Source organism: Mauremys mutica, chromosome 9 (genome assembly GCF_020497125.1).
Source record: "Mauremys mutica isolate MM-2020 ecotype Southern chromosome 9, ASM2049712v1, whole genome shotgun sequence".
Lineage (NCBI taxonomy): Eukaryota > Metazoa > Chordata > Testudines > Geoemydidae > Mauremys > Mauremys mutica.
Window position 1 is genome coordinate 99,455,790 of NC_059080.1, and position 18,233 is coordinate 99,474,022.

An 18,233-nucleotide genomic window follows, 5' to 3' on the forward strand; every position below is an offset into this window, starting at 1 on the left:
TGGGCCACTTCACCTTTGGCCCCGTGCACCTTCTCGACCCTTTTTAGCAGGGCTGCAGCCTGGCAGGTAACTGGGCTGGAGCTCTCCTCTGCTCCCCTGAGCCTGCCCAGCACTGTTCTGTACAATGTGCTACCTCCTTCCCTCAGAAGCCAGTCCTCCTCCCTTGCTAGTTAGGAAGAGACTCCCCTCTCCTTTGCTAGGCAGCCTTTATATAGGGCCCAGCCCCGCCCTGATTGGCTCTCCACAGGCCTTTGCTTATTGGCTGCTGGTGTGTGCAGCCACTCTGGCCTGTTCCAGCCCTTTTTCTCATGGAGTGAGGCAGCCGCCCCACTACACCCTCTATGCATGGCCAATTAAATTACCATCTACATCTAATGTCACCGAAAATTCATAAATGTTGGCTTGTAAAATAAACTTCACTTTTAAAAAATATAATGGTCACATGGTACCCCTGCTTGTTTTATAAACCACTCAACCCCAACTTTACGCCTCTCATCCTACATCTGCCTGGCCAACTGTGTTTTGTTAACCTTGGGAAGAGCATCTGGGTATGCACCTCTACAGTCTGAGTTTTCAGTCCCATTTTGGTAAAGAAGTCTTCCAATTTTCATTAACCCTAAAAAACATCTAATTTTGCAAGTTATTTCCCTGGCTGCACTTTTCTTCGAATACTCACCAAAGTCTTTTGCGTAACACCGCTCAAAACTTGGGACTCAGTAGATAGTTCATATGCAGAATCTCTCTGAGGTAATTATCTGGCTCCTATCACCACAGTATCTGAGTGCTGCACAATCTTTAATGTATTTATCCTCACAATATTCTGTGAGGTAGGAAAGCATTATCATCCTCAGTTGGGGAACTGAGGCACACAGAGGCTATATGATTTGCCGAAGATCACACAAGAAGTCTATGGCAGAGTAGGTCTCTTAAGTCCCTGAGCTAGAACCCTGACCTCTAGCTCATTCTTCCACTAGAGTTAGAGATTGCTTTATCCTATCTAAACTTTTCCTTTCCTGAGTTTATTTCCATCGTAGAGAAACATTTACTTCATATTACTTGGTCTCAGAGGATATGGGGATTTGCTAGAACTTATTTTTTCACTGAATAATCTAGCAGAATTTTAACAGTGATATAAAGCACCTTCAGTCTCTTCCAAACGAAACCCAAGTGTTTTTTTGTAATAGTGTTAGGACACTAGTGATGTCTACCAGCAAAATCTACACCGGGGTAGATAACCTATGGCACGCGTGCCGAAGGCAGCACACGAGCTGATTTTCAGTGGCACTCACACTACCCGGGTCCTGGCCACTTGTCCAGGGGGCTCTGCATTTTAATTTAATTTTAAATGAAGCTTCTTAAACATTTTAAAAACCTTATTTACTTTACATACAACAATAGTTTAGTTATATATTATAGACTTCTAGAAAGAGACCTTCTAAAAACATTAAAATGTATTACTGGCATGCGAAACCTTAAATTAGAGTGAATAAATGAAGACTCAGCACAGCACTTCTGAAAGGTTGCTGATCCCTGATCTACACAAACCCCAGCAGACTCACAAAGAAGTGCTTGAAAATATAAAAACACCCCTTGTCTTTGTGGAATTTCCCTTGGAACTAGTTATTCTCCCTGACCCCACTGTTAAATGTGTGTTTCTTCCAGAAAAAGCTTTCTGCTTTCTCAGCAACTAAGTGCAATTAAAAAAAAAAAAGCCAATAAAAGGATGATTTTTTCAAACGTTAAACTACACTGCAAAACAATGCCATTGAAAGTTACCATGCACAAGGTAGCGCTGTTTTAGCAGCGTACAGTATAACCGGCAAAGGCCTGCTGCATCAGTACCTCTCCGGGCTGATCAAATGTGGGAGCTCCAAGTTGTCAGTGTCTGATTCTGCTAATGTGGAACTTTTTAGTCTATGCAGCAGTTTGCATAATATTACCTGTCGTATTCACAGGCAATCTAGTTTTAAAAACAAATAGTGCAAATTAACCCATTTGCCTTCACAGTGAGAAAACTTGTTTTTGAAAAAAATGAGTTCACTCTTTTTTGCTGTTCTAAGAAGTTGCAGCAACTATTGTCCCAAGCGAAACTGAAGGACAAGCCACAGCAGAAGCAGAGCTACAACTATGCACATAACAGGACTTCCCCTGGCAGCAGGTACATCAAATGTTGCCCAGTACTAAATCGAACACATAATACTTAACAAGAATCTCTTTAGTAAAGAAGAAGAGAAGAAAATATGTTCACCCATGCTATGCATGTGTCTGTTAGCAATTCCAATCTCGCTTTCATCCCCTTATCCAGGGTTTTCAATTTTTTTGAGCAAATGTAGATTTACTTATATAACACCAACAGCTAAAACAGTGACAGTTTACCTGACTGGTGCCAGTCAATGTCCATCTCCCATTCAAAAGTGCATGCTCTACCGTGCCAGGAGTTTGCACTATTCTAAATTTTGCTCTTGCAATCATGAGCTCTTCAAAACACAGACTCTCTCTTACTATGGGAACGTACAGGGCCTAGCACACTGGTCCCTGAAACGTTACCACCACTCTAGGCCATTTCTCACCATACCAGCTGATGCATAACCCATCACTCACCTTTGGACAGGTGATCTCAGTCTGTTGAATCATTATAAGGGCAGATGCAATCAGAGCTCCTTGACGCACGTAGTTCACAGGATCATTTGTCATTGGCTCAAGCAAATTAATTGCTTCCTAAAAACCAAATACACAAATTAAGCTTATTACTTTTCAAACAGCAGGTTTCAGTCAGTCTAATGAAGGGTTATTGAATTAGGCCCATCAGCAAGGTGGCAATGAGGTGCAGTTTACTATATTCTTTATATTTTGCCATCACTGCGATATCTGGGCACATTTTTACAGAAACGTGCACCCACGCCAGTGGACTTTTGCTCAAAGCTAGAGAAGTTAGAGGAATTTGCTGAACAAAACAATGCCAAAATGACCAAAATCTGTATTTGTTGCACGCAGAAATGTGAAAAGTATTTGGCAGGTTAGAATTATTGACAATAATGATCAAAATACCATACTTTGTACTTATATATCTTGCTCTCACCTCACTTATACACTGCTTCCCTTTCTAGTGAGCACAAAGGTAAGTAAATGTTACCTTCATTTTACCCAAGGTGTAACAGGCACAGAGGTGTCAAATGATTTGCCGAAGGTTATACAGTGAGTCAACAGCAGAGCCAGTAATACAACATAGGTCGCCTAACTCCCAGTCCTGTGCTTTATCCACTAGACCACAAAGCTTTTAATTCTAAGAACATATTTCACTTCTAATACAAGTGGTGCTATCTCCACAGATATACAGATTTGGTGGATCTATGTTTTGAAGACCAATATGCTGCTTCAGAACTTATAACTGCTTTCTTTAGATTCCATGGTTTGAGGTCAGAAAATTCTTTGACAGTTACTAGTGTAAAGCCAACATGACATACAATAGATGAGTCACTAAGCTCAAAAGCATGGATCAACAAATATTTCAGCATTGCATGTGAATTATGTACAGAAACAAGAACTGTCCAGAAGAGACAATCTATTGTCTGTATGCTGCTTATAGATACCCAGCACTCTTGTTCCTTTCTGTAAAGTAGGTGTCAATTTGGTATGTTGGAAAACTGAGTACCATATACACTTTTAATCTCTATCCACAGGAGCTCAGCCACTTTGTAAGTCATCCTTTAAAATACTCTTCTAATTGCTTACTAAAAACAGTTACTACAAATCAAAATTATATTTTCAACAGAGCTCTTCAAGAGCAAGAGTAAAACTAAACAGACAAAAAAGTGTCATACAAGTAGTTATGTCCATAGGTCTCATGGGCTAGATCCCACAGAGGCATCTATGGGGCATTCTGCAATATTTTGGGGTTGTCTTTCAGAAAGGAATTCATCCAGGTGAATGCAGAAACACAGAATGCAATAGCTGTTAGTAATACCTAGTTTGTTCATAAACATTCCTAGGACTCCATCCTGCTCTATGGTAAACATCAAATTACTTTACAACTTCATTACTGCACTACAATCTTCTGATTGTAAACTGGATTACATCCTGTTTTATCTGTGTCTTGTGCAGGGCTTCCATACTGGCAAAGTCCCCACCAATGTCGACATTTCCTAGGAATACATCAGAAAAACTGACATCATCAACTTGACTTTAACCAGAATACTAATGCCAAGAACCATTTCTAGGTATTACATTGCAACATCAGACCTACTTTTTGCCATGTGAACTTTCTGAATCCACGCAGTTTACTTTTAAAAGGCTGTGCTTTGTCTTCTTACATGTATTCATTTGTGGCTCACAGTAACATTGTATGTGTTCAATGCTATTTATAGAATATGTATGATGGAAGTGCCCTTCAGCCTAACAAAAAGCTTAACTTCATTTCCAATCTCTCAAGTTACGAGGCATTAACTTAGCCTTTAAAACATGCTGATATAAGCCCGAAAAGACACACTGTAACGTAAACAGATGCTTCAGATCTTTATTTAAGAAATAAAAATAAAGCACAGAACGTTGGCCAGACAGGTTCTATTATCTTGATCATACAAATTATCTGGAAATAAAACAGATGTGGATTGTATGACTAAGAGCATTTCCATTAAATTAACTTTTCAGATGCAGCATGTCAATGAACATTAGTTTCTCAATGCCATATTCCATTTGAAAACAGTAACTTGGAAGAAAATATGGCTTCCAATTTACTTTCAGTCTACATGCAAAGTCAGTTTATGAGTGCAGACAGAGAATGTCATAACTGTGTGATCTTCAAATAGGTGTTGTACTCATGAGTGTGCAGGAACGTATAAGAATTTAAGAATGGATTTTTAGTAAAGTCTGGGAAGCGGCAGGGGGTGTGGGGGGGTGTGAGATGGGCATAAAACTGGAAACCACAGATGAAGTTCTTGATCTTTATGATCCACCAGAAAAATCTTGTACTATACCAGACTGAAATCTGCTAATCTGATCAGTTAAAATTTAGTAGCAGTAAATAAAGTTTTATTTCCTAACTAGTCCCCACCTACTGTGACAGCTAAACACTATACATAGTGCTTTCTCCCCTAAAAAAAAGAACCCTCAATGTACAAGCATTTAAAGTGCCAAATGTTCGAGGAAGCTTCGTTTTTGCAATTTGACTTTGCTCTGTGGCTATCGTGCCTATTATGAAACATGGAAAAGAGTGTCAGGATAATACACATAATTTTGTTTTTCCCCCTCAGTGCTTAAAAAATAAAAAATGGAAGCCAAAAAAAGGTCAAACTCTGGGGTAAACCACAAATGTTTGTGTCTTGGAACAAATGATTTGTACATGTCTGGATATGTCACAACATGCAACCCAACAAGTTAATTGGCAATGGACTAGAGTTAAAAAACCCTTTGCTATAGACAAACTCTAAGAGAGTGGAAATTGTGAACAAATATATTTTGTTCTGCCTCATCTACTTGCTCTTCCTACAACCAGAAAAAAAGATTGCTTCACTCAATGCAATAAAGCACAAAAGCTGAGGAAATGCTGACACACTCCAACTGGCTGGAAGACCACGTGTGCGAAATAACGTTCTATTTCTGCGATACTTTTCATGAACGTATCTGTAGAAGGAAAGATAGCAAAAAGAGCCTTGGAGTAGCTATCATTGGCTTTTTGTCCTTACCTTATTTCCTGTGCCAGCACAGCAGATGCCCAGAGCCATAGCAGCCCCATAACGCACATGTGGGTTGTAGCTTTCTGACAGCAAAGAAACTACACTGGGACACTGTTCAGGAGTCCTAGGGAAAGACAAAAAGAATAGCTCGGATTATTATATCATTTGAGAACTTAGGAGTTTTACCTGACTATACTGAAAAAATAAATCCTCCTTCCACATAATTTGCACACGGTGCCTTTCTGAGTAAGCTATACTACTGTGCTAGATAAGGACAGGCATGCCCTGTGAACTTCCCTCTGTAAAGTGCTCTATTGTGCACAGCCACAAGTCCCATCGGTAACAGTATATAGATAACTGATAGTGTTTCTTGAAAATGATTAGAGTGCTGGGGTTAGACAGAAGTCATCTTTGTCCCTCAAACCCACACACCAGTGGCAATAGCAGCACAATTCTGGATAGAGAGAAGTGCAGAATCCATAATCCATTCAGTACTTTGTCTCAGTTGGATATTAGTTGGTCTTAGGTTGGATATTAGGAAAAACTTCCTAACTTGTCAGGGTGGTTAAACACAGAATAAACTGCCTAGGGAGGTTGTGGAATCTCCATCTCTGGAGATATATAAGAGTAGGTTAGATAAATGTCTATCAGGGATGGTCTAGACAGTATTTGGCCCTGCCATGAGGGCAGGGTACTGGACTCGATGACCTCTCGAGGTCCCTTCCAGTCCTAGAATCTATGAATCAGTCAGTTGACACCTGTAGACTAAAAATGGTATAGACCCAGCCCATTTCAAATATGCCAGCAGTAGGCTAGGCCTGTCAATTCACTACAGTAGTGGAATTTCAAACCCAGAGCCTGTGGCAATGAAAGGGCCATGAATATTTAATACCTGCGAAGCTGCACGCAAGCCACTCTCAGATGTGGGGATATTAATTTCTCTCCTGTATTTACAGACCCTATTTTATTATTCAATTAATCTGAGAGACACATACAACTCTTCAAAGTACTGTGAACTGCCTGTTTTAACAGTTCAGGCTAGAAAAGCAGAAGTTCTTCAAAGTGAGCCTACCGAAGTGAACTCTCTCCATTCAAAAGGAGACAGCGTTCTCTTCACAACCACAGTTCAGAACTCACGAGCACTACAAATTGCACTCACATTTGTCAAGGCTAATCTTTTAAATACAGCCTGCTTGACAACGCTACTGATAATGGCAATATACTGAGAACAGTTAGCACATAATTGTTCCTGAAAGAGAAGGAAGGGAAACTTTGGGTCATAGTTCAGTCACTGCAGCCATCTAGATATTTCTATAGTGCCCATCACTGTACTATCTAGGCACATCTCACGATACCTTCCATTCTCGACTGCTCTTTGTATGGTTCCTTGTAATGTTAAACCCAGATTTAACACCATGCAACTTAACCCAGTTTATATTAAGAGGCAGCAGTATCTAATAATTTGACCAGGAGGTGAGCCAGGAACGCCTGGGTTCTAGTTTTTGGTTTTGACTCAGTGTGTGACCTTCGGCTACTCACTTCATCTCTCTGCAACAGCTTCCTCTTTGGAAAAACGGGGATAGAAAACTACCTCACGGGGGATTTGTGAGGATTAATGTTTGCACACAAGATATACATGACATCTAGAGTATTTAAAAGGTCAGCATTCCATCAAGACATCCATATCAAACAATGAGCCAGGTGAGTGCCAGAACAAAAGGACAATTTACAATTCAACATTTGTTTTTTTATTTTAATGTACACCTAACGTCTGGGAGTGGCAACTGTGTCTTCCTCTGTTCTGTACAGGACTGACTTCACTGACTATAGTTAAATTACTACATGACCAGGTCCCAAATCCACTGTCTACAGACACACAAACAGCTTCTACTCCGCTATTCTGTGCTGCTAACCTTCCCCTCACAAATTCTTCCAACAGCCCTCATTGCTATCTTCATCGAAACTCCCTTATCCACCCCCTCTGTTGCCTCCCACTGCCAACTAACGTCTGCTGTTGCCTGCCATTTCTGCTTTTAATGCTGCTGAAGCTGTTCATCTTGATAGGCCTCTCAACCATCCAACAGTAATGGCAGTAAGTGGTTGTACGGGGATAAGATGGTTGGCTCTCATAATTCAGAGGGAAAGCCATGAATTCTGAGCAAGTGCACGCCCCCTCTACATAGCCACATAGATCGCTTCCCCTTCCAGCAATATCCCATTCTGCTTCCAAGACTCCCTCACTGAAACCTATAGACAGCACAGAGATGATCCAGTCCAGCTCTTTTGGAAAAACAATGACAACAGTTGAGAAGAAAACTCAACAAAAGGAGAATGACTCAAGTTTGTCAGGCTGGGAGCTCGCTGTCTCTAAGATGCCACCTTGACTAAGAATGTAAATAGAGGGAGGAAGAGCTCAGGGTCAGTTAAGGGAACAGTGCTGGATCCTTCCTTGCAAGCTAGCGGTAGGTGTGAGGACTATATAAATTATAAGAACTCACAAAATGACTTACCTTTTAGCTCAAACAACAGCTCAAACACTGACAGTGTCTTTAAAAAACGACCTGTTGTGGAGACAGGGAATGACTAATCCTTTAATAAATGAGCCTAAGCATTCAGCTGTGCAGAACATTTAGGCTGGTATACTAATGTTCTTAACACCTTTGTGTTTGCTTTACTTCAACAAAAGTTCAACAGGCAGACTGCAAGCCAAAGTATAGAAAAACATCTTTGGCAAAGATATGATTATACATTTTGCTAGCATCAATAGCCACGTGCATTAATCATGCTGTGAAACCTAGTTTTCTGAACCTGAGTTCAATGACAAATGCCTCAGAGCTAGATGTTCTAGGATAGCCTGCTACTAAAAATTTGGGATTACTTTAAACCAATTTATTATAGAACTCTCAGACAGATCTACAACAATTAAGATGACTTCTGACAATTGTTTGGAATGCTTTTATCTATAGCCCATTATTAAAGTAGTCAAATGCTATCTTGGGTGGGTTGTATGTCGACCCACTTTTGGAAAACAAAATGTGAAACGGTCAGTAATGAAGTCTGATGGTATTTTCCAAACACTTGAAATGTGCAAAGCTAAATATACCTGTCTGAGTAAGGAAAAAGTATTAGCAATTAAACTGATACAAATATTTACTCTTTGGATAAACTGAGTCTCATTACTAGACATGCAGGGGAAAAGCATTCTCTCTTAGTAACTGGAGCTCTCAATACAGACCAGCTTCCTCAAATCAAATTGTGAATTATTTGCATGCATATCTACTCTGCTGATGCGATTAGGTATCAGCCACATCATCAGAGGCTCGTTCACCTGCACATCTACCAATGTGACATGCCATCATGTGCTAGCATTGCCCCTCGGCCATGTACATTGGCCAAACAGGACAGTCTATACGTAAAAGAATAAATGGACACAAATCAGACGTCAAGAATTATAACATTCAAAAGCCAGTCAGAGATGTATGCCATCATGTGCCAGCAATGCCCCTCTGCCATGTACATTGGCCAAACCGGACAGTCTCTACGCAAAAGAATAAATGGACACAAATCTGACATCAGGAATCATAACGTTCAAAAACCAGTGGGAGAACACTTCAACCTCTCTAACCACTCAGTGACGGACTTAAAGGTGGCAGTTTTGCAACAAAAAAACTTCAAACACAGACTCCAAAGAGAAACTGCTGAACTCGAATTAATATGCAAATTAGATACAATTAAGTTAGGCTTAAACAGAGACTGGGAATGGTTGGGTCATTACACTAATTGAATCTATTTCCCTATGTTAAGTTCTCCTCAGACCTTCTATGGGCCATCTTAATTATCACTTCAAAAAGTTTTTTTTCCTCCTGCTGATGATAGCTCATCTCAATTGATTAGACTTTTCCTGTTGGTATGGCTACTTCCACCTTTTCATGTTCTCTGTATGTATAAATATCTCCTGTCTGTATGTTCCATTCTATGCATCCGAAGAAGTGAGCTGTAGCTCACGAAAGCTCATGCTAAAATAAATTTGTTAGTCTTTAAGGTGCCACAAGTACTCCTGTTCTTTTTGCGGATACAGACTAACACGGCTGCTACTCTGAAACCAGTGAGAGAATACTTCATCCTCCCTGGTCACTCAATTACAGTCCTAAAAGTCACAATACTCCAACAAAAAAACTTCAAAAACAGACTCCAATGAGAAACTGCAGAACTGGAATTAATTTGCAAACTGGACACCATTAAATTAGGCTTGAATAAAGACTGGGAGTGGATGGGTCATTACACAAAGTAAAAACTATTTCCCCATGCTAATTTTCCCCTTACTGTTACTCACACCTTCTTGTCAACTGTTGGAAATGGGCCATCCTGATTATCACTACACAAGATTTTTTTCTCCTGCTGATAACAGTCCACCTTAACTGATGAGTCTGTTATAGTTGGTATGGCAACAACCATTTTTTCATGTTTTCTGTGTGCATCTATCAATGGATGGATGGATATGTATCTTCCTACTGTATTTTCCACTGCATGCATCCGATGAAGTGGATTTTAGCCCACGGAAGTTTATGCTCAAATAAATGTGTTAGTCTCTAAGGTGCCACAAGTACTCCTCGTTCATTTATTTTCAATAACCCAGTTTGCTCCACAGTAGAGTCTCTATCACGTTTTCCCACCCTCTGAAGAGCTAAAAGGTGGAAGCCTGGAGACAGGAGGATGAGCTGATGAGCTAAACTATGAAACAAGGTTCTATAAAAGTGCTTTGACAAAAGAAGAGCACTGTGATGCTGGAGGACAGATTTCAGCATCAGTGCTTAATGAGTAACACCTGCCAGTCTCTCTGTGGGTAACAGACTTACAACAGTCTAAGGCAGAGGTCCCCAAATTGTGGAGTGCGCCCCCCTAGGGGGGCATGGATGGATATTCTGGGGGCACGGCTGTGGCCCGGGCCAGCCCCCACAAGGGGTGGGGAAGAACCGCTACCCAACTCTGCTCCTGGCCCCGGCTGCAGGCCGAGGCCCCCAGCCGAGGCTCTACTCCTGCCGCCACCCCCAGCTATGGCCCCCAGCCTCGGCCCCTTGATCCCTGTCTGCGTCCCTCCCCTCCCGGAGCCACAGGCTCACTGCCAGCCCCGGCTCCAGGGGGTGAGGGTGGGGGTGCGGACAGGGATAAAGGGGGGCGCAAGGTAAAAAGTTTGGGGACCACTGTTCTAAGGTTTATCATAAAGACTCAGGCTCATTTTGATTTGGGACAAAATGGTGGCCATGTTTAGTGCCATTTACAAAACACAACGGCATTTTGCAAAGTGATCAGATGAAAATCTAAAAGACTAACAAGTAATTCCTGCACTGAGTCCTGTAATGTGTGATTAAACTAGAACATATATTTTAGAAAGACATTAAATATTTATTCTTAAATTGAATTATCTGGGTTCCTTCCTTTTGTTTCTAACAAATATGAACATGGCTTTTGCACAAGCAAATGTCAGAAACCTTTTTTTAAACAAATTAAAGTTTTGTCTTGTATAGCCTGACCATTTAAAAAAAATTGTCACTTTAACAGCACTAGCAGATGCTGCTCTAACAAACCAGTTAAAAGAATAAACATCCCAAAGGAAGCCACATCCTTGCCCACTATTGGAACAAATCTGCTGAATTAATACATAGCTTATCAAGTAAAGCCATTTAATAAAGCCATGGAGCCCTCTTAAATGCAGCTTACTCAAGGACACATCCGTTAAATGCAAATGAAGACTTCAGTGCAGCATAACACATTTCTTCTGCAGTCCAAAGCTTTTCACTTCATCAATACAGAATCTGGCCATGCTAGAATATCTTTGTCAACATCTGATACAGTTTTCTTATGAAGTTCCCCCCATGAACCGAACACAAGACAGCTTTCAATGCCAGCAACTTATATTTTCATATGTAGCCACACCTCCTTTGTGTAATTTGTAATGAAAGATATGCTGGGGCTCAAGCAATTTTTTTTTTTTTTTTTTTTTTACTTTCATAGCTGACGTGGCAAGCCCAGAGGTTCCTGAGCTATGAACTGCCAGCCAAGCCCAAAGGTGCCAGGGCTATGAACTGCCAAGCCTGGCAAGCCCTGGCACAAATTAAGTACTGCACATCACAAAGTTTCCCACAGACTTCAGTCTCTATTCCTACCAAATCCCTATAGGAAAAAAATTACACAAGTATTTTAAAGTGAACTAGAAAGCTCTTTACCTCTCTAGGCCTAAATCCAGGGTTTAGCATTTCTCCTACAAGAGTTAACTTCCTTAGTAAAAAGGAAATCACTCAAATCTGATTTGGGTCATGGCAGATAGTTGAAAATTGTTCCTGCGTCACCTGCCAAGTGGACTGAAAGAATAAGTCCCGCAATACAGAACCTTCCAGCTCTAGAACACCAGTTATGAATCTATGGCTTGTGCTTATTACCATCTAATGGCTGCTCAATGGCTCCTCAGTGGAAAATGAAGCTCAGAGCTTGGTGAATCAGTGTCCATATGCCAAAACACACCAACACAATTGGTGCCTCTTTGTTGACTATCTTAGTAGAAAGGCCAGACTCTGAATGGGCCCAGTCCAGCAGCTGACCCCACTAGGGTAGGGTAAAGACAAGTTTCAAGAAGACTCGGTCAGGAAAGATTTTACTGCTTTGGTATCTCTTCTGCGAATAAAAGACTTCAGTCTCCACGTCTCAAACTGGCTCATGTTATGAGCAATAAACAAAACCTTTTTTAAAAAAGATTTAAGAGAGTCTACCAGGACAGCAAAAAAGGATTCTCAACAGAACAAAATGGCTGATATGTTATTAGTTTTACTCACCAGTTAGTTCCTCTGAAAACCTCTGAAGAAAAACAAACAGTTCATGCAGCTAAGGATTTTGAGTCTTTACTGAAACATGGGGCCAGAACAGAGAGAGCACAGAACAGGCTCTTTAACTTTATCATCCAAAGAGCCTGGTCCATTTGAACTATTATCTCATTAGTTCCTAGAGATGCTAGTCTCCTGGAAACGGATAAATCAATTAGCAACTAAGCATGGCATTGAACGTGCCCAAAAACATTATTCAGGGGAGCAAAAAATGTGGTATTCCTCACCACTCCCAGGGACGAGAGTGGGAAGGGAGCTTTTCCTAAATCCACAATGCAAAACTTCATATACTAAAAGCAGAAAATTGATACATGGTAAGGTTGTAATAAAGCCCTTGCAGAGGATTCAACCAGTCAGAACACAGGGTGGTCTGAGTGCAAAGACATCTTGATCAGCTGAACATGGATGGTCACATTTCAGTGATAGTCATGAATGGCTTCCGCTGATCTCCAAAGTTATCAGAAGTTTCCTTCCCTTGCCCCTCTGACCCAATTTTCTGTAACACGTATGCTGGTATATTTTAAGGCATTTTATCTGGGGCTTCCCTTGAAGATCACTTACAGTCCCAACTACTGCAGAATGCAGCTCAGTGGACTTTGTCTAGAAGGATCTCATTGGGATATTCTTTAGCGTATGCACCCTCTTCTCATCACATTCCTCCTACAAACGCCTTCTTGCAGCAAGTGTATAAGCAGTAAGATAATAGATACTACATTAAAAACAAACTTAGTTCCTCTGCTGGGGTCTCCCAGTGTCTAGTCTGCTCAGGTTCTTATATCATACTCATTTTCCAGGGTAGCAGCATTTCAGTGCCTCCTGTCTTCTGTGTCTGTTTTGTACACTGTGCACTCTTCAGGACAGAGATTGACTTTACTTCCTCTGCACATTTCAGCAACACTTAATTAATAAACCGTTAATATACACAGAAGGTAAGCAATATGTACATAAGGCTGCTGAAAGTAAACCATCACATCATGTGTGTGGTAAGAACTAAAAATGGAAGTGTTTGAACCACCACTGAAGTTACGCAAGCATTTTTTTTTAAGACTCTAAATATTTAAGGATTTTACAATTTAGAGAAAAATGAGACTCTCAAAAATTAAAGAACAATGCCAAATATACTTTTAAGAACTTCTTAATTAATTCTCCCTGCGCATTTTTCAGAAAGTTCCAAATATTTATGACTTTTCCCCAACTATTGGACCTTAATAAATCATACAATATGGAACTATTTCCATACAGTGCATATCTTGGCACGCTGATACTGCCATGATAGATGACAGAAAAAGTTATGACGACTTCACAAAGCGGAAAAATTGACATCTAATCACAAGATCTGGAATCTTCTCTCAGAGAGAAGTATCAATGGCTCTTTACGGACAAGACAAGACAGTCTCTGTCCCAAAGAGCATGCAACTGAAGAGAAAACAGACTACGGGGAAGGGAGAGAGAAAACGCAACAGGATGTTACGCAGTTTGGTTATGTTTGGCAGGCAGTTTCTAATTCTGCTCATCAGCTCCTCTCTCGAGAAACTCCAAACCTTTTTTGTCACTCCATTCCCATGCCTGGAAAAAGCTAATCCAAGCTGTGCCCAATCCATCTTCATTCCCTGCAGTAGCTTTCTCTAAAATACTTCCAGTTGCATATGCACTGCCAGCTGCTAGACAGAGGGAACTTCCGGGAGATTTGGCAGTTGGTTACCCCCAGGGAAGCTCTTCTTTACATTACTGCATCACATCTACATGAGGGGTTTGCACAAGTTTGATGACATAGCTGTAGTTTCACTTGTGCAAGTTTATCCAATGTGGAGAGGGAATAATTCAATAAAATAGTATCAATGATCTGGAAAAGAGTGAACAATGAGGTGTTCAATAATTTAGGAGAGTTAATTCTAGAGAAGGCTGTGAGGAACATGAGTAGGATCAGGCAAGACTAGAAGACTAGAACTGGAATGGGTTACCTAGGGAGGTAGTGGAATCTCCTTCCGTAGAGGTTTTTAAGGTCAGGCTTGACAAAGCCCTGGCTGGGATGATTTAGTTGGGTTTGGTCCTGCTTTGAGCAGGGGGTTGGACTAGATGACCTCCTGAGGTCCCTTCCAACCCTGCGATTCTATGATTCTATGAGGGGGAAGTATACAAGTAGATGAAATTAACACAGAATCACTCCTGCTCTGTTAGTCCCTCAAACTGTCAGTTATATTTTAAAGATTGGAAAATGACTAGATCTAAAGGACAAAAATGAAAAATATAAGATTGTACACAGCTAAAGCATAATATCTCAGGATATTTCACTTTTCCCCTTGGTCCTTCCCTTATCTCCTGGCTTTCTTTGCTATCTTATACTATGCTAGATCTAATGGCTTGAATCTCCAGAGTTCAGAGTGCCCCCAACCATTAAAGGACTCAACAGAAATTGGGGCACTCAGAACTTTCGAGAATTATGCCCTTAGCTTAGCTTTGTGGTTGTAATTATCAAGCATAGCTATGGGGCTGTAGAAATGATAGCAGCTCTTTAAAAAAAAGTATATATTGTAATATAGGTTTTCCCTCTCCCTGGGCAAATGTGAGTTAAAGTTTTAAGAGAAAAAATTAGGCACCAAACTGGGGCAAACTACCAGGGGAGGAAGACTAGCCAAAACTAGCAAGTATTCAGTTAGTGAGTCTCTGCTGTTACCTAATGGAACTTGCAGAAGGAAATGCTTCTTGGACAGCCATTCAAACCTGGGCAGGTACAAATCCAAAAATCATCACACAAGGAGTTCAGCTTTCTAGCCAACTGGAATCAGAAATCCACAGACTATTAAGAATATCCATTATACCAGGCCTCTACACCACTATATTAACACTTTTTTGTACCATTGGGCCTACCAAGGAAAGCTTATTTTCCCACAGGCTGTGTGTAAAAAGCACTCCATTTCATTGTGAGTGAGAGAAAGGGAGAGACACACACACACAGCGCCAATCACAGTGTACAGTAGTTGCCACTACTTCCTTAAGATACAAAGACACGTTTTTTGGTGATGCTAGCTATTTTGCACAACATAGGACTGAAGAAAAGTGTCTCTCAGCAGGCTCTCAAGTGAGCCCATTCTCACAGCTAGGCAGCAAGAGCCATTTGTATGGTACAACATCAGACTATAATCACAAGTGAGGCACTCAAAAAGAGTACAAACACTTAATTTTCACTTCAGCAAGAAACAGCCCTCACTGCACAAGTCAAAATAGATGTTTCTCAGGCATGCAGGATTCATAATGGAAATATCCAGAACAAGTGATTTATTTAAAGCCACCTGGAGACAGCGAGTCCCTTCACAAGAGGAAACAGAGAATTTAGGTTGACAGAGTTACACTTTTATCGCTCAGACATTTCCCCCCTTGAAATGATTTAAGGTTAGTTCCGAACATGCTGTGAAAGAGAAAATTTAGAAATGTGACAAATGAAAAATAATAAACTCCTTTGAAAATAATGATGCAGATCCAATATGGGCCTATATCAATAACTTACGTGACTACATCCACCACAGTTTTTAAGAGAGCTAGTCTGTATTTTTCCTCCAGAGGTTTTACTTCTGTTTCTTGAATTAGAACATGTGAGGCCAAGTCCTGGACTTCCTATACCCACACAAGTAGTCACACTGAAGTCAATGAGATTAATTTCACCCCGAGGTATCTTTTAATGTACTTAGGTACTTTTCTGGAATTTTTTTTTGGGGGGGGGGGTTGTTGTTAGTGATTCAGACACTAGTAACAGTTTCATCATCATCATATTGTCGTATTTCCAAACTCTCGTGCAAAGGAAAAAATAATTCAGTCAAGTCTCAACCATGGAGGAACACAAGACTTATTTACATTTTCACAATGGGTGCAAGCCAGGCACCACTGAAATCAATGGGAGCTTGGGCATGGCTTTAACAAAGATGTTTTTCAAAATTAAAAATAAATAAATAAATAAATAAAAAGTTGAGCAGGGGCTTGGAAAATGGAGGCAACATGCTGAGCTAATGAGGTCTTGGAATAGATGGGGGGGGGAACCTTGTATTGCTGAATAAGAGTCACAAAGGAGTATATACACAAGTGATGTCACTGGTTTGAATTAAGCCCAGGTCGGTGGCAAGCAAAATGCTTTAACATCTACTGTCTGGTGGTCAGTATAAAAGGTGTGGGTGACCTTAATCCAGATGTATACATCAGAAAAATCGGCAGAGAGAGAAAAGACCTTGTGACTGGGCAACCAAAAAGTTATTTTTCCTGTCCACAAAAGGACACCAATTCTACACCCTACATGACGTGTTCCTTGCCTACAGCATGGCTTTGTCTATACTAGCACATTTCATAACCATAAATCACCCCAGAAGAGCTCCATTGAAGCTAGCAATGGTGGAACTGAAGCTGAAGGGTAGACAAGACTCATTCATTTTCATCACTGTGATCCAACTCCTCTCAGGGTGGTGATTTATGGCTATGAAGTTTGCTAGTGCTGGCACAGCACAATTTGGCCTTAGCACATGGAAGTGTCTTCACTTTTCATCCTCTCTTCCTTCATTTCTCTCACTCTCTCCCACTTTCTCTAGCAACTCTTACCCTTCAAGTAGCTCAACAAATCAGAATATCTAACAAATAGGACTGGATTTTCAGAAACAGCCTCCATTTTGTGCCTACAATAAATGCTGGTGCATTTTACAGCATTTAATCTCCCCTTGAAGCCTGCAAACCAGATAGAGATCTGTGGGCTGAAAAATGCCCCCACGATTATTTTCACTACAAAAATCAGACTTGCAGTTACATGCAGACATAAAACCAAAGGCCTAGTTGAAGCCTGAGAACACACTGGATAAAAATGGTCACTAGACAGTGATATTTTATCTTTGTGTTAATTTCAGCTTTATTTTCATGTGCGTGATATTGTTTATTTTTCTGATACTTCAACAGGGAACATGATGGTTAGATGGAGGGGGTGGTTACTGCACCTGGACTTTTCATTTCCTAAAAATTTTTTTGGAGAAGATAAAATGTCTCAGACCCTATGAGACCCCTAGGGATTGAGATAACAGGAGATCGTCTGTCCTAGTTCCCTTATTCTATATAAGGGGCGTACATTTTGCTGGAAATTCTATTCTATGCAGATATAAGGTGTGCGCGCGCCATGTAGATATGTCAGAAAAAGTGGAAGTAATTCTCTAGCATTCATTTTTCATAACGCAGGCAACTGTATTAAGGCGCTGGAATACTGGATGTTATTTGTGACTCTCCATCCCATCTGCTGGGGGGAAAAACAGAGGATCCTTAAAATGAATTGTTCACTGCAGTTGAAAAATATATTGACGGCCCACAATAGGAAACAATTCCATGTTAAATTAAAAGCTTACAGAGCAAAGTGGGAACAGAGGGTTTTTTTAAATCAGTATAAATAGATGCAAGTGCTGGTACGATCGTCTCTTTAACCATTCACATATTACTAGCCCAGGCCTAATCTAGTTCCAAGTGGGAGCAACAAGCTATCATGTTATCAAGGTAATTTAAGTCTCCATTCATCCATGTGAAATTAATACAGCATATGAGCATATTATTAGTACTATAGAACAATCACTGTAATAAAATATTAATGTACAGAGGAAAGCTATACTACAAACAGATTCTATGAACTGGGCTATAGGGCCATGAAATGGTTAAAATACAAGTATGACTA

General features: G+C 40.5%; 1 protein-coding gene across 2 annotated transcripts in view; it reads right to left on the reverse strand.

Moving 5' to 3' along the window:
* The window catches only part of PSMD1 (proteasome 26S subunit, non-ATPase 1), a 129,196-nt gene that overhangs the window by 41,777 nt on the left and 69,186 nt on the right, over positions 1 to 18,233 (reverse strand). For both annotated transcript variants that reach the window (XM_045030085.1, XM_045030084.1), the window contains exons 17-18: positions 5,682 to 5,796; positions 2,602 to 2,718 (exon numbers count right to left, since the gene is read on the reverse strand). In XM_045030085.1, the coding sequence (XP_044886020.1) occupies positions 2,602 to 2,718; positions 5,682 to 5,796 (232 nt within the window). The remainder of the gene's footprint in view (positions 1 to 2,601; positions 2,719 to 5,681; positions 5,797 to 18,233) is intronic.